Genomic DNA, 24814 nt, shown 5'->3' on the forward strand with positions numbered 1-24814 from the left:
GGCGGGAGCTGGCTGCCGCGTTCACTCGTACACCAGCCGTTAACCAGCGAGCTACCGAAGGTGCCGACGGGGTGACTCCGCCCCCAGGGCCGCCGATGGCGGCCGCACAGCAGACCAAGGACCGCGTTCCGGCGACAGCGCTTCGCGCCCCGGATCTCGGCTGTTATCCATGGAGTAAGCAGACATTTAGACACGAGGGCCCCACCCATATCCGCACGTCCGTGCATGCGTACACGCATATATAATGTCGACGACGCAGCAAAGCAAGATCACAAAAACCATCACCGACGCCGCAGTCATAACCGGCCTCGTCGACGGTATCGGCTGAGTTGGGCGCAAGGTCTTACGCGAGGACTTCACCAAAGACCCCTCCGCGAACGCCATGAACTACGCAAAAATGGCTGCCGCCGTTGCAGGTCCTGTCGCTTTGAAGGGCTACCTTGAGGACCAGACGATCCTGCCCATGTAGTACTGTAGGCCGTGTATTAGACTCGTGCGCGCTTTGCGCATGCGTATACGCATACACAGCACGCGAAGTGTGCTCCGCACAAACATGGCCTCTATCGCGATTTTGGTTGGCGGCGCCGTCCTAAACGCGACTGCATTCGTTGGTGGCAACTACCTCGCAAAGTTCCTGTCGAACGATGAGAGCCCCGCCTTAGCTGAGAAGGAGAGGCACGACAAGGCCCTAGAGAAACACCAACAAGACTATGGACGCTACCAACAGCGGCGACAAAAAAATCCTCGATTGGCAAGCTCAAAGTCGCGAGAGAGGGTCCCTCACAAAGCAGAATTTCACCGACACCGACTACGCGCTCAAACTCTACAACCAGACCTCCCTGGGGTCGATGCGGGCCCCCGAGCTGTCCGACTACTACGTCCCCAGCAAAACGCAGAAGAACGCCGAGTTGGCGTTCATAGGCGCCGGCGCTCTCGCCATCGGCTACGCAGCTAGCCGCTTGCTGTGATGCAGCTGCCGTCGAAACGCGTATACGTACGTATGCGTCTAGGCGGCTTAGACGCCGAAGGCGTAGCAGACGGCATCCGCCTGTTGGAGACTGGTCCCCCCGTCGCGATACACACGTAATGGCCCGCCGGAACGACAAGCGCATGTCCGACGAAGAACTCGATGCGATCCTTCGCCCTATATACTACGCCAGAGGCGGCTTCCAGGGAGTGACCGCTCTGCATGTCAAACTTTCCAAGGGCTCAGCCTCCATAGATCGAGTGCGCAAGTGGGTAAGCTCGCAGCCCGTCGGGGGCTACACACAGACGCCCCCTCCTCCGACTACCTACGCCCACTCCTCGGAGCAGATACCAAACCGTATCCACCATTCGGACCTGCTATTCTTGCCAACCGACCGTGGGTACAAGTATGCCCTGACTGTCGTTGACGTTGCTTCACGATATAAAGCCGCCCGCCCACTGAGGACTAAGAGCGCGGCCGCCGTCTCCCGCGAACTCGCAGGCATCTATGCAGAGGGACCTCTCACATGGCCTAAAGTCCTCGTGGTTGATGACGGCACGGAGTTTAAGGGTGCTACCACGAAGCTCCTAACAGACCACGGGGTAGAGGTCCGACGGGCTGAGCCAGGGCACCACAGGAGCCAAGCTTTCGCCGAGTCTTTCCATCGCTGGCTGGCACAGCGCCTATTTCGTGCGCAGTACTCGAAGGAGCTTGCATCCGGCGAGACAAACCGCGAGTGAGCTGCTGCTTTGCCAATCGTCATTTCGGACATGAACGCAACGAAGATCGCATGACTGGCCTTGCGCCTGAGGATGCCATAAAGCTGAGGCGCGTGCCTCTCAAAGCCGAAAAGCCCCCCTTAGAGGTCCCCTTGGAGGTCGGAACGGAGGTGTACATCGCCGTAAACGAGGAAGACCTTCAGGACAAGGGCCGACGGCGAGCGACGGACCCGTGGTGGACAAGCAAGGCGTACCCAATACTAAAGAGGGTCATGGAGCCCGGACAGCCAGTGTTGTATTACACGGCGTACTCTAAGCACGGCTTCACGCGATCGCAGTTGCGTAGCGCGACGCCAGCGCGATCGAAAAAAATCTTCTGGTCGCGCTAGCGTCACCCTAGCGTGATCAGCGCTTGTACCTTCTATTGCAGCTGAGGCACGTGTACTTCGTGCGACCCTTTTGCCTGTCGTCTATAGCGTATCGCTTGATTCGCGCTATAATGAGCTCTTCACTGGGCGTAGCATGCAGTCCTGTGGGGACCAAGGAATCAGGGGTGTCATCGGGGGGGGGGGGGGGGGGTCACGCAGACTATCTGGTCGGCGAGCCGAACGCGGGAGATGCCGGTGTACACAGCATTCGTGATCCAGCCCTCTAAGCTGTGGTCTATGATGAACAGACGCCTTGGAGTCTGGATGGTCTTGCCCTGCACCCGGTGGACTGTCCCCCAGCCCGCGTACTTCCACTCGAGGGGAAGCCCGTTAAGGAGCACACCGAGAGGGACCTCGACTACCGTGCCTTTGTACGCGTCGACCTTCTCACCCCTTTTGCCTGGCACGGGCACCGGCCGTCCTTGTTTGCGATAACGATGCGCGACGCTAGGATCGGGGTCAAAGCGGATGGTTGCTGGCAGTCGGGGGTAATTTTTCCTGTGGTGCTCTACCAATCGCTGCTGGACAAGGGCCCCCATCTTGTTGGTCCAGCACACCCACATATCGCTTGGGTGGGCCAGCTCGATCGCCGCGTCGAACGCCACCCCATTCCACTCCTCTCGAAACACCTCAAGCTGTTGGGAGTCTGGCTGAAACCAAATCCGGCCCTTTATGTCGTGGAGCCTGGAGGAGGGGGCGACAGAGCCGCAGTCGCATGTACTGTACGGCTTTCCGCAGTCTTCACACAGGCAGCGGTAGTCGGACTCGAACCAGCGGATGTTCCCTTGTGCCCACTCCTTGAGCATATCGTGAGGCCCCTCTTTATCTCCCGAGGGCGGGACCTGCCCAAAGTCGCCACAACACACTACCTGACACGGCCGCGTGGTGAGATACCCTAGGATGGCGCGTAGCACTTTAGTCTGTACCTTACAGCACTCGTCAATGATGATTACTTCTTCAAGACGGTCGAGTTTGTGCCCCAGTTCGGAAGGTCTCCACTCCTCTATCGGCTTCTCCGCTGGTATGCAGAGGTAGTGGTGGTAGGTTTGAGCGCGCACCGCGAGGCGCGGGTTGTTGCGATGGTCGTGGGCGAGGTCGTTCTCGGGGGTGAGCACCACAACGTTACGGCCACGGAACATGCTCACCGCCCACTCGGTCTTCCCCGATCCTCCCTGGTCGGCTAGATACATCCTCGCAGAGGTTGCGGCCACCAGATCGCACGGCAGACTCGGCGCAGTGCTTGGCTCTCTAGCCAAGCACCCCGACCTCTTCGGACCCCAAGCCGCCTCGGGCCGCCACTCGTACCCAGGCCTCTTGTGGCGCCACTCTCCATACCTCGGATTTCGCTCCACGAGCTTCACACCGCTGGGCACCGCCTTTGCGTATATGGCATCTGTGCACACTCGGAGGACGTCTTCGCGAGGGATCCGCCTCAACATGTGTCGCAACGCTATGTTTGTGTACGCCAAGACGAAGGCCCTGATGTGGTACTATTGTGAGCGACGGACACCGTCTTTGTATTGGATCAGATGAGCCCCATCGGCATGCTCGAAGTTAAGTAAGTGATCGGTGCCCGCAAGGAGGTTTGCCAGATACGTGGCTTCTTCACGGTCGCGGACTAAGATCGAGGACTCGTCGCCATGGCGAGCGCACTTGCCTACGAAACGGACAGCGAGATCTCGACCCTGCGAGTCTTCGTCGCCGGGGCCGGAGTTGGGGAACTTGATGGAGTCCTTTTTTCCGACGCTATACAACACCTCCCTCGCCGCGGCCATGGCGAGGTCAACCGAGTCTAACAGGTCCTTGAGCTCTGACGTGGTGATCCAGCCCTCGTTTTGTTCCAAGTGCTGCCCTACCCTCCCGGAAGTGTAGGGGTGGCAGGCCTCAGAGAACCCCTACTCGGTCAACTGAATGGCCCCGGTCAGTTGAAGAACCTCGCTCAATGGCCGTCCCGCAATATCCGCGATACGATACACGTTCGTAGGGAAGCCGTATTTCCGTACCAGATCAATGGCGTCCGGGGCGCCGCCGAAGACACTGTCCTCGCATCCTAGGTACGCCGCACGCATGTCGATGTGCTCATGAGGCTGCGCCCCTAAGTTTTCCTCGCTATTCTACACTTTGGACTCAACCTGCGCCGCTCGCCAGACGTCCCTGTATTTAGGAGGCGTTGGCCTGATGTTTTCTCTTTAAGTCCACTTCTTGAAGCGATACCCTATTGCGCCGCCCATCGAGTGCGTAGCTTCGATGTACTCTTGGTAGGCTGGGAGGTCATCAGGGAGCCATTGAGGATCATGTCCAGTCTCGTCTGTAAACGCGCTGTCGATAGCCCATCCGTCTTGTCCCGATCGGTACAGTTTGCCTTCGTGCGTGACTATAACACGCCCACACAGCCAGACCCTCGTGCTTCTGGGGATCGCCCTGTTTATGAAGCGGATGAGCACCTTCGCCTCGTGCGTTTTTGCGGCGGCACTGGTAGCGCGAGGCGCTGCCTCTCCCTGACATAACGAACGAAGCTCCCTCTCAGCCTCGAAGTCTAGGCCGTGGACGCTCGCGATCGCAGGTGGTTCAGTCGGAAGCTCCGCCCAGGCGTGGTTATTGTGGCAAGGGATGCGGATTTGTGTGTACCCCCTCTCGTACTTCCCCGAGTCCCACAGGACGTTGCCCAGGGCGTCCACGGCTACCAGCTTTATCCCGAGCTTCCTTCCCATCTCAAAGAGGTCTTCTTTGGTGCACCCCGTATAGGCCAGCTTCTTGTCAAATCGCTCGAGGATCTTGCCTCATGTCTTGGTTAGACCAAGGAAGCGCAAGGTGCCGCGATTCCTCAAGAAGTCGGCAACATAGCTCACAACACAGTTAACGAAGGCGTCACCCCCCTCCCGCACAAACATTGGCCCAGGCTCACCATTTTGCTCAGGTAAAGGGCGAAGCTCGTATCTCACGTAGACGAGGTACTCTCGCCCGTTCTCCCAAATACCCGCATCGATGCCTTCCAGGGCGCCGACTGCGATTTGGCCCCCCCTTTTGACTAACAACCCACCGATCTTGTGCTCCGAGCGCCCTTCCTCCTCTGTGATTGGCGCCAATGGCTCTGCGGGGGCATTACCAACGACGGTGAAGAGTCTGTAACGCCGGTCGGGGTCTACCATCTCGAGCACCAGCGGAAGCACTGCGTTCGCCCGCAGAGACTCTCGCTCGTGCGAGACCCACCACACCGAGCCGTCGTCATTAATATCAGGCCCCCGCACAACCGGCTTTAGAGCAATCACACCTGTTCCACCAAGATCTCGCATCTCCTGGTAAACACTGGCGCTTATGTCTCGGCCCCGTAGAGTGGCATCCACGCTTGGGAACCGAAGATGGGCGCCGCCGACGAAGAGAGAGTAGTACGTCTCGGGGTCTAAGCTCTCCGGGCCCTCCTGCCGCCGTCCCGGCAGCAGAGGGTCAAACTCGCGCCAGACCTCCTCCGTCCACACCTTCTCCGATACGAGCGGCTTAAGCAGCCTGTGTTTGACATCGTCGGGGATTTCCTCGTCCAGGATGTTTTGGACCAGCCCTGCCAGTACGGCGGGCGCCTCTTTGTCACGCATGCTATCGAGAATCTCCTCTATATAAGCGTCCATGTTTGGGTATACCCTGTGCCACCCAATCTCCAACTGCCCGTATCACAACCGGCGGCATGAGTGCCCAGGTATGACCCGCGCCACCCAGTCTCTAACTGGGAGTTCGGGTATGCCCCGCGCCACCCAGTCTCTAATTGACCGCACCGCGGGCCGCGATGTCAGACAGGACGAGTGCGAACCGCTTCCGAGCTCGCCTCTCGACGCCACGCATCCTCTGCCCTACACGATTCGCTCCGCAGTTGCGGCACAACCGCGTCTCCGACCGAGTCCCTACGCCGCAGATCCTGCACGGCACGGTGAGGGGGATGCTCATACGGAGCCTTTGGAGGTGCACCTTGCAGTAGGTGTCCATGCACCTTCGGCCGCACGTGTTTGCGTGGCCGGCCTTCAGCCACCCGCAGTAATCCCTTCCGTACCTCATCCTTCGAACGCTCGGTATACCACAGGACATACGAATGTCTAATTGCAAACCCAACGCCTAATTAATTATTCATGCACGCGAAACACCTGCAGCCCTAATTATTATTCGTGCACGCGAAACACCTGCGGCCCTAATTGATTATTCGTTTACGCGAAATCTATTTTGCCTACATGAACTTTTGCCGATTGTTTATGTACGTGAAATCGATTTGGCCTACATTAGCTTTTGCCGATTGTTTATGTACGCGAAACATTATCTGCCTGACATATAGAGACGGGGCTGGGAGGCCCGGAGGGGGGATCCGGGCCTCCCAGGCCGTTTCACTGAAACTACCCAGTCCCCCCCCCTCCTTAGATATGTTACGTGTAACTTTTCCAGTTGTTATTTATAATTATAATTTTTATAATAATATAAAATATAATTTAAATATAATTTAATAATTATAATATTTTATAATTCTTGGGACTATCGAAGTCCATATTGACGCCCAGAAAGGTAGTCCCTTACCTGGGTTTCCTTGCCGATTCAGGCAGAAAGGTCTTTCATCTTAAAGAGGATAAAAAGACGAAGTTTCTTGAGTTAATCAAAGACCCGCTTTCCAAACGCTGGGTGTCAGTTAAGACTCTGCAACGAATTTCGGGAAAGTGCGTATCATTCTCACTGGTTGTCCCGGCTGCTAGACTATTTACTAGGGAAATGAATGCGGCGATTGCGTCAGGCTTACGTAAGATGAAGGCAGTTCCGGTTCAAGGCACCCTGAGAGAGGAAATAAGCCACTGGCTATTCCTTGAACGATTGAATGAACCACTTCCATGGCGTGATAAGAGACACATACTGGTGCAACTGGCGTCGGACGCCTCTCTCACTGGTTGGGGTGGAGTCGTCTTATCATTTACCCCTCACCTGGAGACGTCCGACTACTGGACAGCGGAGAAAATGTCCCTCGACATCGCAACCACGGAAGCTAGAGCGGTCAATGGCGTTATGCGCGCATTTAGCAGTCATTTGAAAAACGCACGCGTTTTCATGTTGGTGGATAACCAAGCGGCCGTCTATGCTTGGAGTAACCAAGGGAGCCGTAGTCACACTCTCAACGTGGCTCTTAAAGAACTGTTCTTCTCGACAATGCAGTTGAATGTACAGCTCCGCATGTCTCATGTCCCGACTCTCCTCAATCCAGCTGACCCCCCCCCCCCCCCAATCGCGTAGATTGTCAGTTGGGGATCGCAAACTAGCACCTAGAGTGTGGAAGTTGGTACAACTGCAGTTAGGAGACCTCGACGGACACTCCTGTGACCTCATGGCCCTTGAGTCGAACACCATGACCGACTAAGCGGGAAGACCCCTCCCGCTTTTCACACCATACCCGTCCCCGGGCTCGCTTGGAGTAAACTTGTTTGCGCAGGACCTGACACGGCTCTCAACAGAGATGAAGCGCCCGAGTACGTTGATAGGCCCAGTGTTGAGGTTCCTGAAAGGCTACACACAATCGTGTACAGTTATAGTCATCGACAGCTACCCAAAGGAATTTTGGTGGCCCTTGATTCAACGGTTTTCCCGAAGGAAATGCAAAATGGCAGAGAGAGGGGATGCATCAGCTTTACTCTACCCTTCAAAGACAGACTTGAAAGAGGGACACGCGGTGGAGGGTGACGTCTGGGCTTTTCTCGTAGAATTTGGACTGTGAGCCCACCCTGATAAACGTAACAGTAAGTGAGATTAGTAATTTAGATAAAGGAGACAAGTACGACATTATAAGCTGTCAAAGTTGCTGCCAAAGTTCAAATAGGCTCGAGATGTGTAAATAAAAGAGGATGTTCCCAAACTACTGTTCTCTATTTCCTCTCTCTCCCCTGTACAGGACCTCCCGGTTATCGCCAAATTATTTCCCCCCTTAGTCAGATGCCCGTATGTTCCCATGCCAAATCAAGATTTCCGGTTTTGACAGCAATGCGGCTATAGAAGGCGAGTCTCGCCCCGGGCCCCGGTCAAGAAGATAAGCGTGGACCTACAAAAAGTTGATAGGCGACTGCAGCAGTTATGGGATTTTGACAGGGCCACCAGTTATGCCAAACAAAAGGACGCGAACTAGAGGAGTTCCTGGCGGCGCTCCCTGGGTACGTTTTCATAGCAACGGTAACGCCACGAGATCTTTGCCACTTCTTGGTCTCGAAAGACAAAGACAGGATAACTCAGGTGCATCGTCTCTCCTGTCAGTTTATCGCAAAGAAAGGACACTTCGGCTGTGGTTGCCCGACCCACCTATCTTACAAGACAGTTGACTTATATCGGAAAGCTAAGGGCTATATTTCACGCTATGGGAAGAGACGGCGAATGGGATAAACGGTTAGGTTTGGGCAACCCGGCAGCGGATAAGTCGCATAAAGACTACCTGAGTTTGATAACCACAGAGCAACTCCAAGCTAGAATATCCCCAAAGCAGGCTATGCCTTTGTTTGTGGACAAACTCTCGCAATTAGCTTTGCGTTAAGACAGCGAGATGAATAAGGCAAAGAGAAATATCGATCGCTTCATCATAGCTCGCGACCAGGCGTACTATAAAATGGCCTTCTTCCGGTTACACCAGACCTCGGAGTTCGAGACTCGCCTCTGTCCTCATCCGCGGCTGAGGTGAGGCTAAAAGGCTACTTGAAGGACTTGAAAGCAGTTGAGGAAGAGACATTGCATGGCTTTAGACCTGGGTGTGCAATCACCCTAGCCTTGACAGGCGCTGACCTCTCCGAAATTATGGATCATGTTGGTTGGTCCAACCGCCATACAGCCCTGTATTATATGCAGTTGGCAAAGGGCCCCCTGAACGCGTGGCAGGATGCTAATGAATTGAGGCGCTTTGTTAGTGCATTGCCGGCAGCTTGTAACGAATCGCGGAAAAGAGCGCATAATACTCAGTGAAATGGCAAAGTATAAATAAATTTTAGGTTTGGTGGTATCAGATTGTATGTTAACAACCATGGAAGATCTGCTGAGTGGTTTCAATTAATCCATGAAGCACAACTATACTAGTTAGTGTCGGGATTTTTGTATGTTAGCGTGTAGTAAACGAGTCCCACCAACTCACTGATCACTAATTCCCCTGATAAGTTGAAACCGCTCTATACAAATTAGGGTAATGAATATATGTGAGGGAGTACAAGCCTACCTGGGTGTTTGGATGTCCTTTTAGGTATGGGGAGAAGATAGTGTTATTAATTAGGAGTTTGACAGTTGGTAGTTAGGTTCACAAAGTGCTGAGCTGGGAAGGGGGACTCTCCCCCCTTCTCTCAGTAACCGATGGCCCCAGGGAGATATTGGTTTGGGAGAAAGGGATCCATCGGTTGGCAGTGCTGTGAAAGGGGACTAGACCGACCATGAGCCAAATTTATACCCAATCTTATGCGATGACACAATGGATGCAGTGTCGGATAGTTTACTTTTTGGTGTGCAAAGCCGTGCAAGTAGACACATTTGTTTTACTTCAAGCATGGAGAAATTTTTGTTTTGATCGCTTAAAAACGAAGGGCCAGGGGGGGGGGACCAGGGGGTTTCAGAGGTGGGAGGCGCGAATCGCCCCTCCGGGCCTCCCAGCCCCGTCTCTATATATCAGGCAGATAATGCTTCACGTACATAAACAATCGGCAAAAGCTAATGTAGGCCAAATCGATTTCACGTACATAAGCTTTTGGCAATTGCTAATGTAGGCCAAATCGATTTCACGTACATAAGCTTTTGGCAATTGCTAATGTAGGCCAAATCGATTTCACGTACATAAGGTCGGGGCGAAAAAGCGCATGGATAAGTCTACGCAAAACCTACGGAGCGCGGAATATCGGCCGTAAATTCAAAGCCGCTGGCGTGGCGTTTAAACCTGAGTTCTACTTGAACACCTTGCTCCCCATCTCCTTGCGAATTTCTCGCAGCCTCTTTTTCGTCTTTTCGCGTGCCTCCAGGGAGGGCCCTTTCCCGCTTTTTTTATCACGCGGTGCGAGGCCGTGTCGAGCTCTGATAGCGGCCTTGAGCGCGTAGTATCTCTCTTGTTCCTGAAGTATTAGCCGAAATTCTTCGTCTGAGATATGCCCGTCCTGCAGAGTCTTAGAGACCAGCTCGCTGATCGAGTTTTTCTTACTCTCCGCTAAAACAATCGTGTCTTCGTGTTTAGCCACCTTGGTCGTAAGACCCCTAGAGACTACCCCCGCGCCCGCGCCCACGACACCGACCAGCCCAGCGACCCCTGCCAGCGGACCGCCGATAAGAACCCCTATCCCACTCAAAGAGACCCCCACCCCGGCACTGGAAAGCGCCCCTGCAGCGATGCCGGATGCCACAGACACAGCATGGGTAACGGCAAAGACGCGCTTATACTTCTTCCGCACCTGTCGATGATGCGTTATCTCATTGTCTAGAACCGCCTGAGTGTCACATATTTTCTGGAGTCGGAAGCTTTGCACGTCGCCACCGATGCTTGCCGGAGCGGTAGGCGTCATGTGCATTTGCTGGCAAATCGGTGGGCATACGCTGGAAAGCGAGGGGTATATGGCACCGCTGCTAACGTCGCTGTTTGCCATGCTTGTTATGTCGGACCTAGGTTAGCTCTAATACGAGGCGAACAGGCTTGCCCTTAAAGTCCACCCGTCTACCGCGGTCATCCCTGATCCATATTTGGATACTCGAGATAAACTCAGAGGAAGATGCTGCGACACAAACGGGGATGTCGGGCCCATAGACGACTTTCTCGTGCGGCCTCCCGCGGGTTTCTAGGCAAGCGAGAACGTTTGAAGGCTCGTCTAAGGCGAGGCATTGCGTGCGGTCTACGACATCGCAGAAGATGCAGAGGGCCTCTATTTTCGGCAAAGTCACCTTAAGTGCCCCCCCCCCCCCCACGGGCAGCACGAGCCCCCGCCCAACTGATCGTCTTTAGCCTCTAGGCCAAATAGTGCGCAAAGCTCGGCATTCAGGAACGCAACGACTTTGGACATGAGCACAATCTTCCCGGTGAGGGGATCCAGCTTCGCGGTCAAAAATCTTGCTTTCAGCGCGGTTGATCGTTTCAACGATGGACTCGGCTGTGCGGTGCCCGGCTGGCAGAGTAGCGATGGGCGGGAGGGAGGCTATGGTCGTTATCTGATGCTCCCGCTCGAGATTATACCAGCTGTTAAACAGCGAGCACTGCCGGAGCGCCACAAAGCGTGGGCGCCTTATCGGCTGATCGAAGAAGAGCGTCAGTTCGCCTCCGGTGAACACAGCATGTAGGACCACCATTGTCTTGAACATAGCCCGCCTTCGTGTTTAATAGGGCTGAGTATGGATTGGGAAGGCTGGCGGATGCTGAACGAGGTTCCCCGAAGGAAGGAGGAGGAGACAAAGAAGGCGGCAGTTGCGACGGGAGCCTCTATAGCCGAACATATCAAGCACGCTATAGCCGAACAAGCCAAACGCGCAAAAACCGGTTTCCCTAGGTCTCTGACCCTCGCGCAAAAGCTGCTCTACGCCGTGCCCGCGACCCCCGTGGAGAGCACGGCCTCAGACATCACCCCACTACTCACGCAGCTGGAGATACACGTGGCTGAGGACAAATCATTCACGACTAGGGTCCGAGACATATTCAAAGAGACGGTAGTCACGCACAAGTCCGCCAAGGAGTCTCGCCGGTGGCTATCGGAGCCTTCCTATGGGTACTGGCCACAGCAACTCAACTTTGCCGTCTGGTGCGCAACTGCCGGATGTGGGGTGTCCCTAACTGACCCCACTTTCGCCACGCTCCCCTCTGTCATCAGGGGATTTCTAAGGTTTCACGTCTACTTTACCACCCGGAGGATACTCTACGAGCTCGGCGCCCCCCTGCCTGGCGACAGCCCGTTCACGCAAAAAGGTAACCCCTACAAGAAGGCCGCTTTCGAGCGTCAATGTATAGAGTTCGGTTTGCCGCGTAAACCTGACTTCTGATGGAAAGGCGGGCGGAACCACGGGCTAGGCGATGTGTTTGTGTTCTACCCGGGGGAGGGGTATCGCAACGTGCACGTGATCCGTGGCTACAACACGGCGGCGGACGAGTACCCGAGCCACCTCAATCTGTTTAGCGACGAAGGTGGGACGTACAATAGTGGGAAGCAGGTGGGTTACATACGCAACGACGACCACGGGGCGTGCAATATAGCTGGTTTGCGCCTCCCAAAGGTGAGGGGCTGACAAAAGCAGGGCTAGGAAGACTCGATCGCTTGGTTGAGGCGTTCGTCTACACAGTGCTTGACGCGCAGGTAAACGTCCGTTCCTCTATCGCGGGGGGCGGTGGGCCGGCCATGGAGGCGCAGGCGGAGTTCACGAGGCTGCTTGAAGACGCGATCATACAAAACGACATCGCTCAAAGCGTGCAAAGGTACCAGTTAGCCGTGCAGGAGGCCAAGGTGAGACTGAGTCTTGCGGTCGCACCAGGAGTGTGGCGAGCGATCTGGTGATAAACACGCACAGCGTCGTGGGCTACAACAATAAGCTGCAGAAAGCCACGGACTCCATGACGCTCGGCGCAAACGCGATCAACACCGAGACAAATCAGTCGGTGCTCATAACATGGCCGGTGGGCATCCTAGGGTGCAACACGTGACTGACCCTGGGATCGACCGCGTGCCGTCCCGGCGGCAAAGCAAGTATTCCGCCCCTGCAAAAGTGCACACAGAGGGCACGACCCCTGCCCCCTCTCCACGTACGCACGCTGCGCATAGCATGGCGGGCGAAAAAAGTGACCACACCGCCCTCAAGGCGGGGTTGTCGGCACTCGAGGTGGCCGCGGCGTATTACTTGTTCCGATGATTGCTTTGCATTCGACGAACCAGGAACGCGGCTACGGCTAGAATGAGCAGCCACGCATTTTCGCCAAGGAATTTCACCGCTTATCCTGCAGCCTTAAACACGAAGTTCGCGATGCTGCCTACTAGCCCAGGGAGAAGCTCGCCTAGCTTTTTCCCGATAGCCTTAAGACCGTTACCGACCCCTCTGGCCACGGAGGAGAGCGACTTGCCGAGCGACGTCACAATGGCCGCGATCGTCGTCGCTACGGCCAACCCGATGGCGGTGACGGTAAAGCCGTACTTTTTGAAGATGGCTTTGATGCGCTCTCTTAGCGGCTTTTGGTTTTTGAGCTCTCGGTTTTCGCGTTCTAGTTCGTCAATCTCGGACAGCCTCTCCTCGCTGCGCTCACGGGCCTCTTGGCGGCGACTCTCTGACGTGTTAGGGTCGTCGATGGTCTCCCTGTATGTGGCTACCACCCCTTGCAGCTCTTGGACTCTTTCTGTGTTCTCCTGGATGACCGCGTCTACCTCTGCCACGGACCCCATCGCCAGCTTAATGCCTTTCAGCTTTGCAACGTCCTGTCGAACGCCCCCCCCCCGTCCTCATTGAACAGCTGTTTTGGTTTAGTCCAACCCCTTTTGCCGGAGTTACGAACCTGTATTAGCGTCTTTCCCCTCTGGTCTGACTGGAACCGTAACAGATTCTCGTTAAAGTCTGGGTATTTCTTCCTAAGGGACTGGAGACCGAGTCTTGTCGCTGCACCCTCTGTGATGAACGAGGTTTCGGCGGTTGTTTGCGTTGCGCTTCGCGTAGCCATGCTATGCGCAGCATGCATAGGCGATGACGTGTTCGTCATTTGGATCGACTCCCCATCGTCGGGGTCATACGGGATAAGGGGCGTCGTCTCGTCGTCCCCCGCTCCGCGATCGGCAGACGCGCCCGGCAAGGTATCGTCAATGTCAACGTCAACATCAACCATACTGCGTGCGCATAACTCGTGCTATGCTATATTAGACATGTATAACAGTCCGCACCATAGCCACGCGGCTTCGTACTTTATATACACATACGTATACGATGTCAGTCAGCGATAAACCCGACCCCAAGCGAACACCCAGAATTCCTCTGGGGTTGAAAGCCGAGAGAACTGTTCACCGGGTCACTCTCAACCCGTCGACGGCCTCCCCAGGCGAGACGCTATATGTGGCGGTCCCAAAGCTATCGGAAGGCGTCACGCTCGTGCCTGGCTCCTTGAGGGTCGGTCTCGATCTCTCCATCTCAGGCCATGCAAATAATACCGTCGTGAACAACTCAGTGCATTTAAGGCAAGGCTGAACTCGTAAAAACCGGACGGACTCAGTTAAAAAATTCTTGACAACGCATTTTTTAACCAATCAGCCTGAAAGTTGGCGTAGTTTTTCTGCATAACATGCTCGATGTTATCGACTACTCAGTTGCCATGGAAACCTTCACGTGACATAATTAAGGTGTTACAAGTTTGTGAAAAAACATCCTTTTTTCTGGCGCCCTGCAGACACACAGGACGTAATTAAAACTTCAAAATTCCAATGCTAAATGAAGGAGGGATAACCAGAGTATACAAATGTAAGCTGGAAATTTGTATTCCAAAGCTGTTGACAAAGTAAATTGAGGGCTTTGATCGATAATTGTAGAATTCAGAACGATGTGTCACAATACACTGCATTATTACAGGCAATAAAACTATTTTTCCAAACTTACACCTTGGATTTGAATCATTTAGGGATTAAACTTCTAAAACATGATTGAGAGTTGCAGTTTCCTAATAGCTAAGGTGTTTTTCAAAAGCGATAAAAGCTGACGCTCTTTCTTTGGAAAGATCGAAGCAGGCTCAGCTAAAAAGTGATCAGCGGTTGTCAGTTTCCATAGATACAATGAAAGCAAGATGGCGGATGGACTGTGAAGGGAATACACATTGTTGCAGTAGATTGATTGAATACATGAAGAAAATGACGAAAATTGCAAGAGATTTCTTAGTTAAACGACAAAGGGACAACAAGAGATGTATCCCATGCAGAACTGTTTAAATATAGTTAAACGATCGTCTAAAATGAACGGAAAGACGTACTGAATTTAGAACGATTAAAGTAAACAGCATGATTATGGTAGGGAAATAAATGGAATCTTGAATCTTACAGTAAATAAAAAGACTCTGATTACAAAGCACATTATTGCGCATGTCCTTTTGTGTATTTTAGGCGGGATTTTCAAACAGTGGGCGCAGTTGGTGTAGTTATGGAATTGAAAAGTGCAAAGTTTTTTTTCCCAGCGAGTTTTACGAAAATTTTTGTATTCTAGTTGTTGAATTTTATAAAAAAAAAGTCACCCTGAGATGGCAGGGGTCTTTCTATGTCCACAAACGTGCGGATTTGGGAAGGTTATAGCATTGCAGGTGGCCAGGGAGGTCGAAAAGGCATTACCGAGAGAAAGTGGTGAAAGCACTACAAAGTACAATGCGAGAGTAAAGGGGGAGCAGTACAGAAAGTACAGGAGCTATTTCCCACCACAAGTAACAGGGGATGCTTTTGATATCGAGTTCCTTAAATTCCATAGAAAGCTGCCTGGTTTGAGGAATGCCATGAACAAATGGAACACCAGAAAAGCTGAGGAAAAATCAAAGTTTATGGAGACTTTCTCTAGAGAGAAATGGCAAGGTTTATCTGAAAATAGAAGAAAGGAACATTCATTTCAGAACTGTAAAGCCTGTGCAATCAGATACACAGAGGTTATGTCATACTTCCCAGTCACCTCAAATTTCTTCAAGGGGAAAGCAAAGCAAAATATTATATTTGCCGCTAACAACGAGGCTGAGCGTCTGCGAAATGCAACCCCTACTGTAAAAGCACGAAAACGTGATGCTACAAATGTTGCAAAAGCTCTCTTTGAGCAATATGAGGAAAGTTTCCAAGAACAGTACCAGTGTTCACTTGCCAGTGCCCTGTCATCTGTTCCAGGGATAAACTTGCAACACAAAACTGAAAATGACAAGAGAAATGAACGACGCCGCATTTACACTTCATCAAAAGAAAATGTAGAAAATCAAATGAAAGAGACTGCATTTTTGAGGTGAGCTCAATTATTTAAATTTGAAAGAAAACTTTGGGAGAAATTTTGATGGGAAGTGAAAAAAAAAATCAATGAGTCCAATTTTCTATAGTTTTATTGGGATATTAATTACAACATACCAATTAATTATTAGATGTTATGGAAGTGGACAGTCCATAAGAGGATGGGAGCGTGGGCGTAGAGCATTGTCGTTTGAGCCAGCAAACACTGCAAGAGAAAGAATGGATGAGCCTAACAAGAAAAAGAGAAAAAAAGACCACACCGGGGACATGGAGAGGATGGGATGGGACAAGGCCGGGCTTAAAGCAGAGGTTGAGGCATACCAGGGTGGTCACCTTATCAATTACAGTGCTCTAGCTAGGAAGTATAATGTGACAGACAGCAGTGGACAAGTTGCACTTAACGGTGGACAGATTGTGAAGGAGTGGCTAGTGAGAAACGGAGTAGATGTTGACCGGTTTAGTACCAAACGCAAAAACCCCATGGATCCAGTAATTAGAAGAAGGAAAAGGAGAGGGCACGGGGGAGAGATCAGCATACCCTGTGAGCCAGACAAGAAAACACTGAAAGCACAGCTATTGCAGAAGATCCACACAAAGGAGTACAGTATAGGAGAACGGATTGTACCACGAAAGGTAGGCAGTTAAAAATAACTCTTTGCAGGGCTATTGTGTTAGAGGCAATTGTCAGATTGATATAAAAACAAAAACAATTTCAGTACATGAACTAGATTGTCAATGTCTCTACAATATGTCTCCAATGTCTTTTATCTGAAGAAATTAATTGCATATTCTTTTTGTTTTTCAGTATGAAAAGCTTATCCTTACAAAGGATCTGAAAATAAAAAAAGAGGATGTCTATACTGATGGTAGAAAAATGCCCCTTGCCAATATCCGAAGGACAATGTTAAAAAAACAGGAGAAGTTTCTCCGGGGGACAACAGAGGAAGGAATAGCAGAGCTTACAGCAGAACAGCTAAGAACAAGGCTTTTGCAGATCAACGAGTATGTGGATGGTATGGCAGTCCCAGACATGAGGGAGAAGCTAAAAAGCCATGAAAGAACAAGGCATCTGATGGTATGGCTAGATAACTCAACAGTTGCTAACTCTGGATATCTGGTGTGCCTTAGACCTGTCTTTATGACAAGGCAGTGTTCCTTACAGATGAGGAGTATGCTGCAAAATATGGAAGACGGGTTAATGTGCAAATGCTGGTTGAAGAACCAGAGCTACATTTTATTGCAAAATGTGGGAGCTCTGACCATGAGCTTTTATTATATTCGGAGACAAGGCTCCAATGTGTCAGAGAGCTGTGTGATGACAACAGTATTTCATACACTGATATCATGAGGTTTTGTCAGGGAGACTCTCCATTGCGAGCTTTTGAGACAGGACAACAGAAAGGAGGAAACTACTTCTGTTCTACCTGTGAAGTACACTGTGACATGACCAGTGACTTGGCCTACACTCTGAATTTGGAGGCCATATCCCTTACTGAGAGACAGCAGGCAATTCTTCGGGGGACCGTCTCCCTCTCTAAATCAAAACAGAAAAAAGCTAAACCACTGGAAGGTCTGAAAAAAGAAGAGCTTGAAAAGGAACTGGCATCAAGGGGCATTTATGAAGGAAAAACGAAAATGGAGATGCAGAAACTACTCACTGAAGAAATGAAAGGAAAACAAAGAGTGCCTGCACTTCTCTTTAATACCCCAACAGAATCCCTGACCAACCTTAATCTAGAATCTTATGAAGTCATACCATGCGAGCCTCTTCATGATCTTGGCAATCATATTGCAAATTTCTTTGCTGAATTTCCAAGCCATCTGATGGGTGAAGAAAAGGCTTTGATAGAGGAGACAATCACACTCAGTCTGGCAGGGAAAGACAGCAAGAGATGTGTGGACCAAAGGGAAGCCCTTATCAAAACTGCTGGGGTGGCACACCAGTCCAATATCATGTCCAAGAAAGCCATGGCTGCCATTGACACCTTGGTCGAGATGCAGAGACTCCTCTACGCGGCAGACAGCCAAAGATCTCCGGCCTCAATTCTTAGATATAGCAACCAAGCCTGGTACCATGCCATATTGTTGATAGATTTTGTGAAGGACACAAAGAAGCTAACCTCAAGTAAACTGTATGGAGTGTACTTTCATAACCTGACAGCCCATGCTACCAGTACATTGCGCTTAATGTCTGGACAAGCTGCTAATGCAGAACGACAAGAAAGGATCTTTAACAGTATCAAGCGCATCACGAAGCAGACATCGAATTACCATCAAGGGCAAATAATACCTAACCTTTTCATCCGCTTGCAAGCAGAGCGCCAGATAGGCCTGCAACGAGATGATGTGTTCAGACAGCAAGACCATGTGAGCAAGCTAGCAACTTGCCTCCCATCTCCCAAGAACACTGTCATACCTGAGGAGCTCATTCAAAGGCATAGCCATGCATGGCAAGCTCACCTCCAAGAAATAAGTGACTTCTTAGTTGAAGGAGAAGGTGTTTGGTGGAAGAAAGTTGAAGATGGAGTTGAATTTCATGATGTCACAGACATTCCCTCTGGTTGTGGGCCCTCTCTTCACCACTTTCGATCCAGCAACTTGAAAAAAGAGGCTGAGAGACTCGACAATTGCTGGAAACATTGCATAGCTAGCAGCATTCCCCTCCCTACTCACCTCCTAAGAATCGACCAAGAAGATGGGACAACACTTAGAATAAGAATTGACCCAGAATCAGTTCCTGCTGACACAAGGAATGCCTCAGATGAGACAAGTGAAGAAGATGAAAATGCTGTTAGCATTACCCTGGCCCCAGATGAAGTAGTCTGTCACAATGCAGGTTTGCCCCTACCTGAAGAGGTACCACCAGTACCTCTTATAGCCACTGCTGAAATCATGGATGCCACAGAGAGTGAAGATGAAAATGTAGTTGGTATTACCCTGGCCCGGGATGAAGTAGTCTGCATTGATCCGGATCTCCCTCCACCGGAAGAGAAACATGCAAATGAAGGGAATTCCACCACATCTTTACCAACTACACTTACACCAGAACCAGCCACAAGAACAACAGATTCCTCAACTGGGTTGACATCAAGGCTAGGGAAAGCTCTGGAGATTGTTGTTGGCAAGACAACAGAAGTGAGTGCTCTTGACAAAAAGCATGCAAGACTCAAGCAGTTGCAGAGACAAAACCTCAGGGACCAGCATCTAGAAAACAGCTATCACCACAGTCTTGCCCAGATGCAGACAAAAGTCCTTGCAAAGAGAAAGAATATACAGTCTGACCTTGTTGCATGGGAAAAGCAGTTTTTGTTTGACCACAACCTCACTGCTCCTACACCCCAGTTCATGAACGAGGACAGCACAGCATCAGCACTGTTAAAACAACTTAAGTATGCCAGTGTACTTCTGAAGCAATGGGGGATCACATTATAGACCCAAGCATCCACCTCAGCCCCAGTGGTTTAGAGCCAGTTACAGACCAGCAGTTTTACAAGAGGCCTATCTAAGATCAACATTTCAACCAGAAGCTCCAAAGTTCAATGGTTGTTTTAAGAATCAAACACAGACACAAACCAAACGGCTCTTTTAGGAGCCACCACAGTTTTCAAAAGTGATGATCAAATTGCGAATAATAATCGCATTAAACATCTCAATAAAATGTTTCAAAATTAGTTAAATAATCCCCCATCCCCCAAATTAGAGACTATTTTCATTTTCTATGGATGCTTATGTCATTAAAATCAATAACTAAAATATTAACCACCGGTCGATACTTGGTAATTATAAGTTAGAATCTTTTAATGAAAACAAATCCAAAATAACAAACTTCATTCAAACCAAACGGATCAATCAAACTGTTAAAACATAAAGCAAGCCTTTAGTATCTCTGAAATACATAAAAAAAACATAAAGATCTACAATAACTTCTGAGAGTGGTTAGGGTTAAAAGAATAATAGCTGGGATCACAGGAATGGAATACATCGAAGGAATATTTCGCACATGGCCGCAACAAAGTCGAAGACATGACACAGTTATAGCTTTGATTATTTACATACCTTTTCCCCGCCATAGACATTCCGAAAGAAACTATTTGCAGACCATTTATTCCATGATATTTCGGCCAATTTCCATTGTTATTCACTCTAAAACTACGAAATTCGCTCACAAAATTCGCCATATCTGAAGTAAGAGCGTCACGTCAGCGCCTCTGTTGTGTTGTCAAGGATACATGGTACCTAGGCCCCCGCGACCAAAATCAATGCTGGGGGTAAAACTGAAAAATTCAGCCGTGCCTTAGAGGCACTGAGAACGTCGGCCGAAATCTCGTGAGCCGCCTGAAAATCACGTTTGCAGGAGAAACGCTCCAGGACACCAACCGCTACGACGTCTTCAAGACGTATGAGGAGCTTTACCTGTCCAAGGTCGAGAGAGAGGACGGCCTGGAGCAAGGCATACAGTCAGAAGACATGCGCAAGCTTCGCTCCAAGGCTGGCGATAAAGCGACCAGTAACGCCAAGGAGAACGCTCTAGACGCCGCCCACGGGGCGAGGTACACCATCCCGCTAGACCATTCTCTGCTGACGGACCACGGCGTGCTTCTCAAGGGCGCTCTCCGAGGCGCTGCTCTTCGAGATCACGTTCGCAGCGGTCGACCAGGTAGTAGTCGGAAGCGATGCTACCAAATTATCCTATGGCATCAAAAATCTAGAGCTGGAGTACGAAAGCCTGAGGGACGACAACCTCGCCCGGTCCGCAGCCGCCGCCTACCACAACGGCACAACGTTCTTCTACGAGCAAGTGAACCTTCACAAGACCTTCGTGATTAACAAAGGAACGGACAGCATAATCAACAAGAGTGTCAACCTGCCGCGAAGGTCTATGAGTGGTCTGTTGCTCCTCTTTGTGGAGCCATACACGGCAGGGGCTCGCGACACTGAGAAGTTCGTGTACCCCGACATCAAGAGCGTTCGCGTTACAATCGACGGCATGCCAAACAAGGTCTTCAGCCAGGGGCTGCACCCCACGGATTTCTGGAGGGAGGCGAAAAGGCGGTTCGTCCGCCTCTCCCCTGGGGGGCACAGCGGAGCGCCCGCCGCCCCGGCAATCGGCCCCGAGTCGTTCTATGGCGATAACAAGTTTGCTCTGTGGATCGACCTTCGAACGACGGACGACAGTGCTATCCATGGGGGGTGGTCTCCGATTGGTCAATACCCGCGACGGTGTGAACCTCGAGATAAAACGCACGGCAAGCGGCACGAATACCGTAAACTGTCACGTGTTTGTGGTGGCCGACGCCCAAATGAACCTTATGAACGGACAGCTAGAGCCCATACAATACTGAGCACATACGCCTGAGCGGTATGGACCCGAGAAACGTCCCATTTAACGCTCTCATCCTGGGCCCGACGTCATGCGGGAAGACCCAATTCGTAGAGGACCGGCTGCGCGGCCCTTTCCGGGGCAAGTTCGACTACACCGTACTCATGTGCACTACCTTTGTCTACAACAAAACATACGACGGCTTCGGCGAGGGCGACAATCGTCTGTTTTTCATCGCACCTGAAGCGGGTCAGATCGACATACTGCTGAGGTTTGTCTCCACTCTCTTCGAAGGCACTAATACGCTAATCATACTCGACGACTGTGCGGCCTCGAAAGACGTAAAGAGGCGCTCTGACCAGCTCGTCAGCTTGTCGTTCAGCGCGCGCCACGTGGGTATTAGCGTGTGGGTGATCACGCAGCAGCTCACCAGCATCACGAAGCCGTTCCGCGAGAACATCGCGGCCCTGGTGGTCTTCTATACCCCCAGCAAGGCGGACATGAAAGCTATCCTGCATGACTACGGCGCGGAGCTCTCAGAAGAGAAGATGAAAGAGTACATGAAGGCCCTCAAGACGAAAAAGTTCTCGAAGTTAGAGTTTTGCTTGCGTCACCCTTATACCATCGCCCTAGTTGAACGGTAACGACCGCCCTAGGGCATAACGTGTGTGTGCACACGTGTTGCACCTTAGCCACGGCATGATTTGCGACGAATACTTTGAGAGTCTTCTTGAGGGGGGCGCCGCAGGCCTCCCGGCCGTCGAGTCGTTGGACTGCTCGACGCATCCTGCCGGAACGGCAACCGGAGGTAAGCAAACTGAGATAGCAGACGTGAGGGAGAAACTCGCGATTCTCCTAGCCTCGGGGAAGTCGAGAGAAATGGTAGGCAAGGCCCTGACTCACGACGACGTCAATCGCATGAGCGCCGAGGAGGTGAGGAGGTACGAGAGGCGATACGAGACCGCTCTAGCCAGCCGGACTACAGACGCCCTGGCAGACAGCTTTCTGAAGCTTACGGCCAAGCTAGTAGGCATGGCGCTGCCGATAGACAGTGTGGTCGATCTTCACAATGACCTAGTGTCCGACTACATCATCAAAAACGAGCTCCGCACATTGTGCGGAAGCCTGTCTCTACGCTGCGGTCGTTTGATGGCTTTAGCCGTCGGGGCGTTACACGTAGCACGTCATGTGAACACCGCCGGAACGGCAAGCGCTGACGCGCGGTGTCAACACGAGGTAGCAGTCGCAGACTCACCAGTGGTTTGCCCGCAAACGCACAGTGGCGAGTCTGCGACTGCTACCTCGTGCTGACGTTCATTTGAAAGCTTGCCACTTCTTCACCAACCAAGTAGTTGCGTCACAAATGGAGGAACCTCGAGGAAGTACTAGTGCCCAGCATCTCGCGGAACCTGACAAACAAGCTGCTCATGAACCTGCACGTACGCCTTCGGCGTTGGCGGAAGGAATCACGAGCCCCGAGCCACCCGCGACCCGACCTAAACACCCTGGGCGAGTCAAAGCTGGAAGGCGCTTGGCAGAGTGGAACCGACTTAGCAGAGCGAAAAAAGAGACACTTCCTATCGTGCAACACATTGGGTCGCCGGTCGGTAGCGAACCGCAGGGACGCGAGGGCTTGCGCGCGCGCGCCGAAGGCATACACACACCAGTCCCGGAAAGCAACTCTGCTTGGTCGGCTAGCTCGGTTATCGGGGTCGCTGGTCTTCTAGTGTCATTGATCGGCCTCTACACACGTAGGCGGGAGCTAGCTGCCGCGCTCACTCGTACATCAGCTGTTAACCAGCGAGCTACCGATCAACTTGCAGTGGCCGACGACGTGGCTCCACCCGCAAGGCCGCCGCTGGCGGCCGCACAGCAGACCAGGGATCGACTGCTTGCCGTTCCGGCGACAGCGCTTCGCGCTCCCGGACAATACAAATCTCGGCTGTTAGCCATGTAGTAAGCAGACATTTAGACACGAGGGCCCCACCCATATCCGCACGTCCGTGCATCACAATGTCGACGACGCAGCAGAGCAAGATTACAAAGACCATTACCGACGCCGCAGTCATAACCGGCCTCGTCGCTGGTATCGGCTTGGTTGGGCGCAAGGTCTTGCGCGAGGACTTCAACAAAGACCCCTCCTCGAACGCCATGAACTACGCAAAAATGACTGCCGCCGTTGCAGGTGCTGTCGCTTTGAAGGGTTACCTTGAGGACCAGAAGATCCTGCCCATCTAGTAGTGTACTGTGGCACACTACTACATGTGTAGGCCATGTATTAGACTCCTGTTCACGTACACACACTACTCGATGGCCTCCATCGCGATTTTGATTGGACGCGCCGTCCTAAACGCGACTGCATTCGTTGGTGGCAACTACCTCGCAAAGTTCCTGTCGAACGATGAGAGCCCTGCCTTAGCTGAGAAGGAGAGACACGACAAAGAACTAGAGAAATACCAACAAGACTATAAACGCTACCAACAGCGGCGACAAAAAAAATCATCCATTGGCAAGCTCAAAGTCGCGAGAGAGGGTCCCTCGCAAAGCAAAACTTCACCGAAACTGACTACGCGCTCAAACTCTACAACCAGACCCGGCCAAAACAATCCCTGGAGTCGATGCGGGCCCCCGAGCTGTCCGACTACTACATCCCCAGCAAAACGCAAAAAAAACGCCGAGTTGGCGTACATTGACGCCGGCGCTCTCGCCATCGGCTACACAGCTAGCCGCTTGCTGTGATGTAGCTGCCGTTCCGGCGCTGCATTTAGGCGGCCTTTTTCCATGCTGCGCGTATACGCATACGTACGCTTCGCGCAGCAGTGCGTATACGCATGCGTATACGTAAGCCGAAGGCGTAGCAGACGGCAACCGCCTGTTGGAGACTGTACATGCGTTGCGACGCATCGCGATACGCACGTAATGGCGGCGAAGCGCATGTCCGACGAAGAACTCGATGCGTTCCTTCGTCCTATATACTACGCCAGAGGCGGCTTCCAGGGAGTGACCGCTCTGCATGCCAAACTTCCCAAGGGCTCAGCCTCCATAGATCGAGTGCGCAAGTGGGTAAGCTTGCAGCCCGTCGGGGGCTACACGCAGACACCCCCTCCTCCGACTACCTACGCCCACTTCTCGGAGCAGATACCAAACCGTATCCACCAGTCGTACCTGCTATTCTTGCCAACCGACCGCGGGTAAAGTATGCCCTGACTGTCGTTGACGTTGCTTCACGATATAAAGCCGCCCGCCCACTGAGGACTAAGAGCGCGGCCGTCGTCTCCCGCGAACTCGCTGACATCTATGCAGAGGGACCTCTCACATGGCCTAAAGTCCTCATGGTTGATGACGGCACGGAGTTCAAGGGTGCTACCACAAAGCTCCTAACAGACCACGGGGTGGAGGTCCGACGGGCTGAGCCACGGCACTACAGGAGCCAAGCTTTCGCCGAGTCT

The 24814-nt window shown here is 52.1% G+C and overlaps 1 protein-coding gene across 1 annotated transcript; it reads left to right on the forward strand.

Annotated features, from left to right (window-relative positions):
* The first annotated feature begins 16114 nt into the window (after positions 1-16114).
* Positions 16115-17393, forward strand: LOC125572428. The gene is made up of 2 exons (XM_048732932.1): positions 16115-16678; positions 16851-17393. Exons 1-2 carry the CDS (start codon positions 16115-16117, stop codon positions 17391-17393), a joined length of 1107 nt encoding a protein of 368 aa, XP_048588889.1.
* Positions 17394-24814: the final 7421 nt, after the last annotated feature.

This window comes from Nematostella vectensis, chromosome 9 (genome assembly GCF_932526225.1).
Source record: "Nematostella vectensis chromosome 9, jaNemVect1.1, whole genome shotgun sequence".
NCBI classification, from domain to species: Eukaryota; Metazoa; Cnidaria; class Anthozoa; order Actiniaria; family Edwardsiidae; genus Nematostella; species Nematostella vectensis.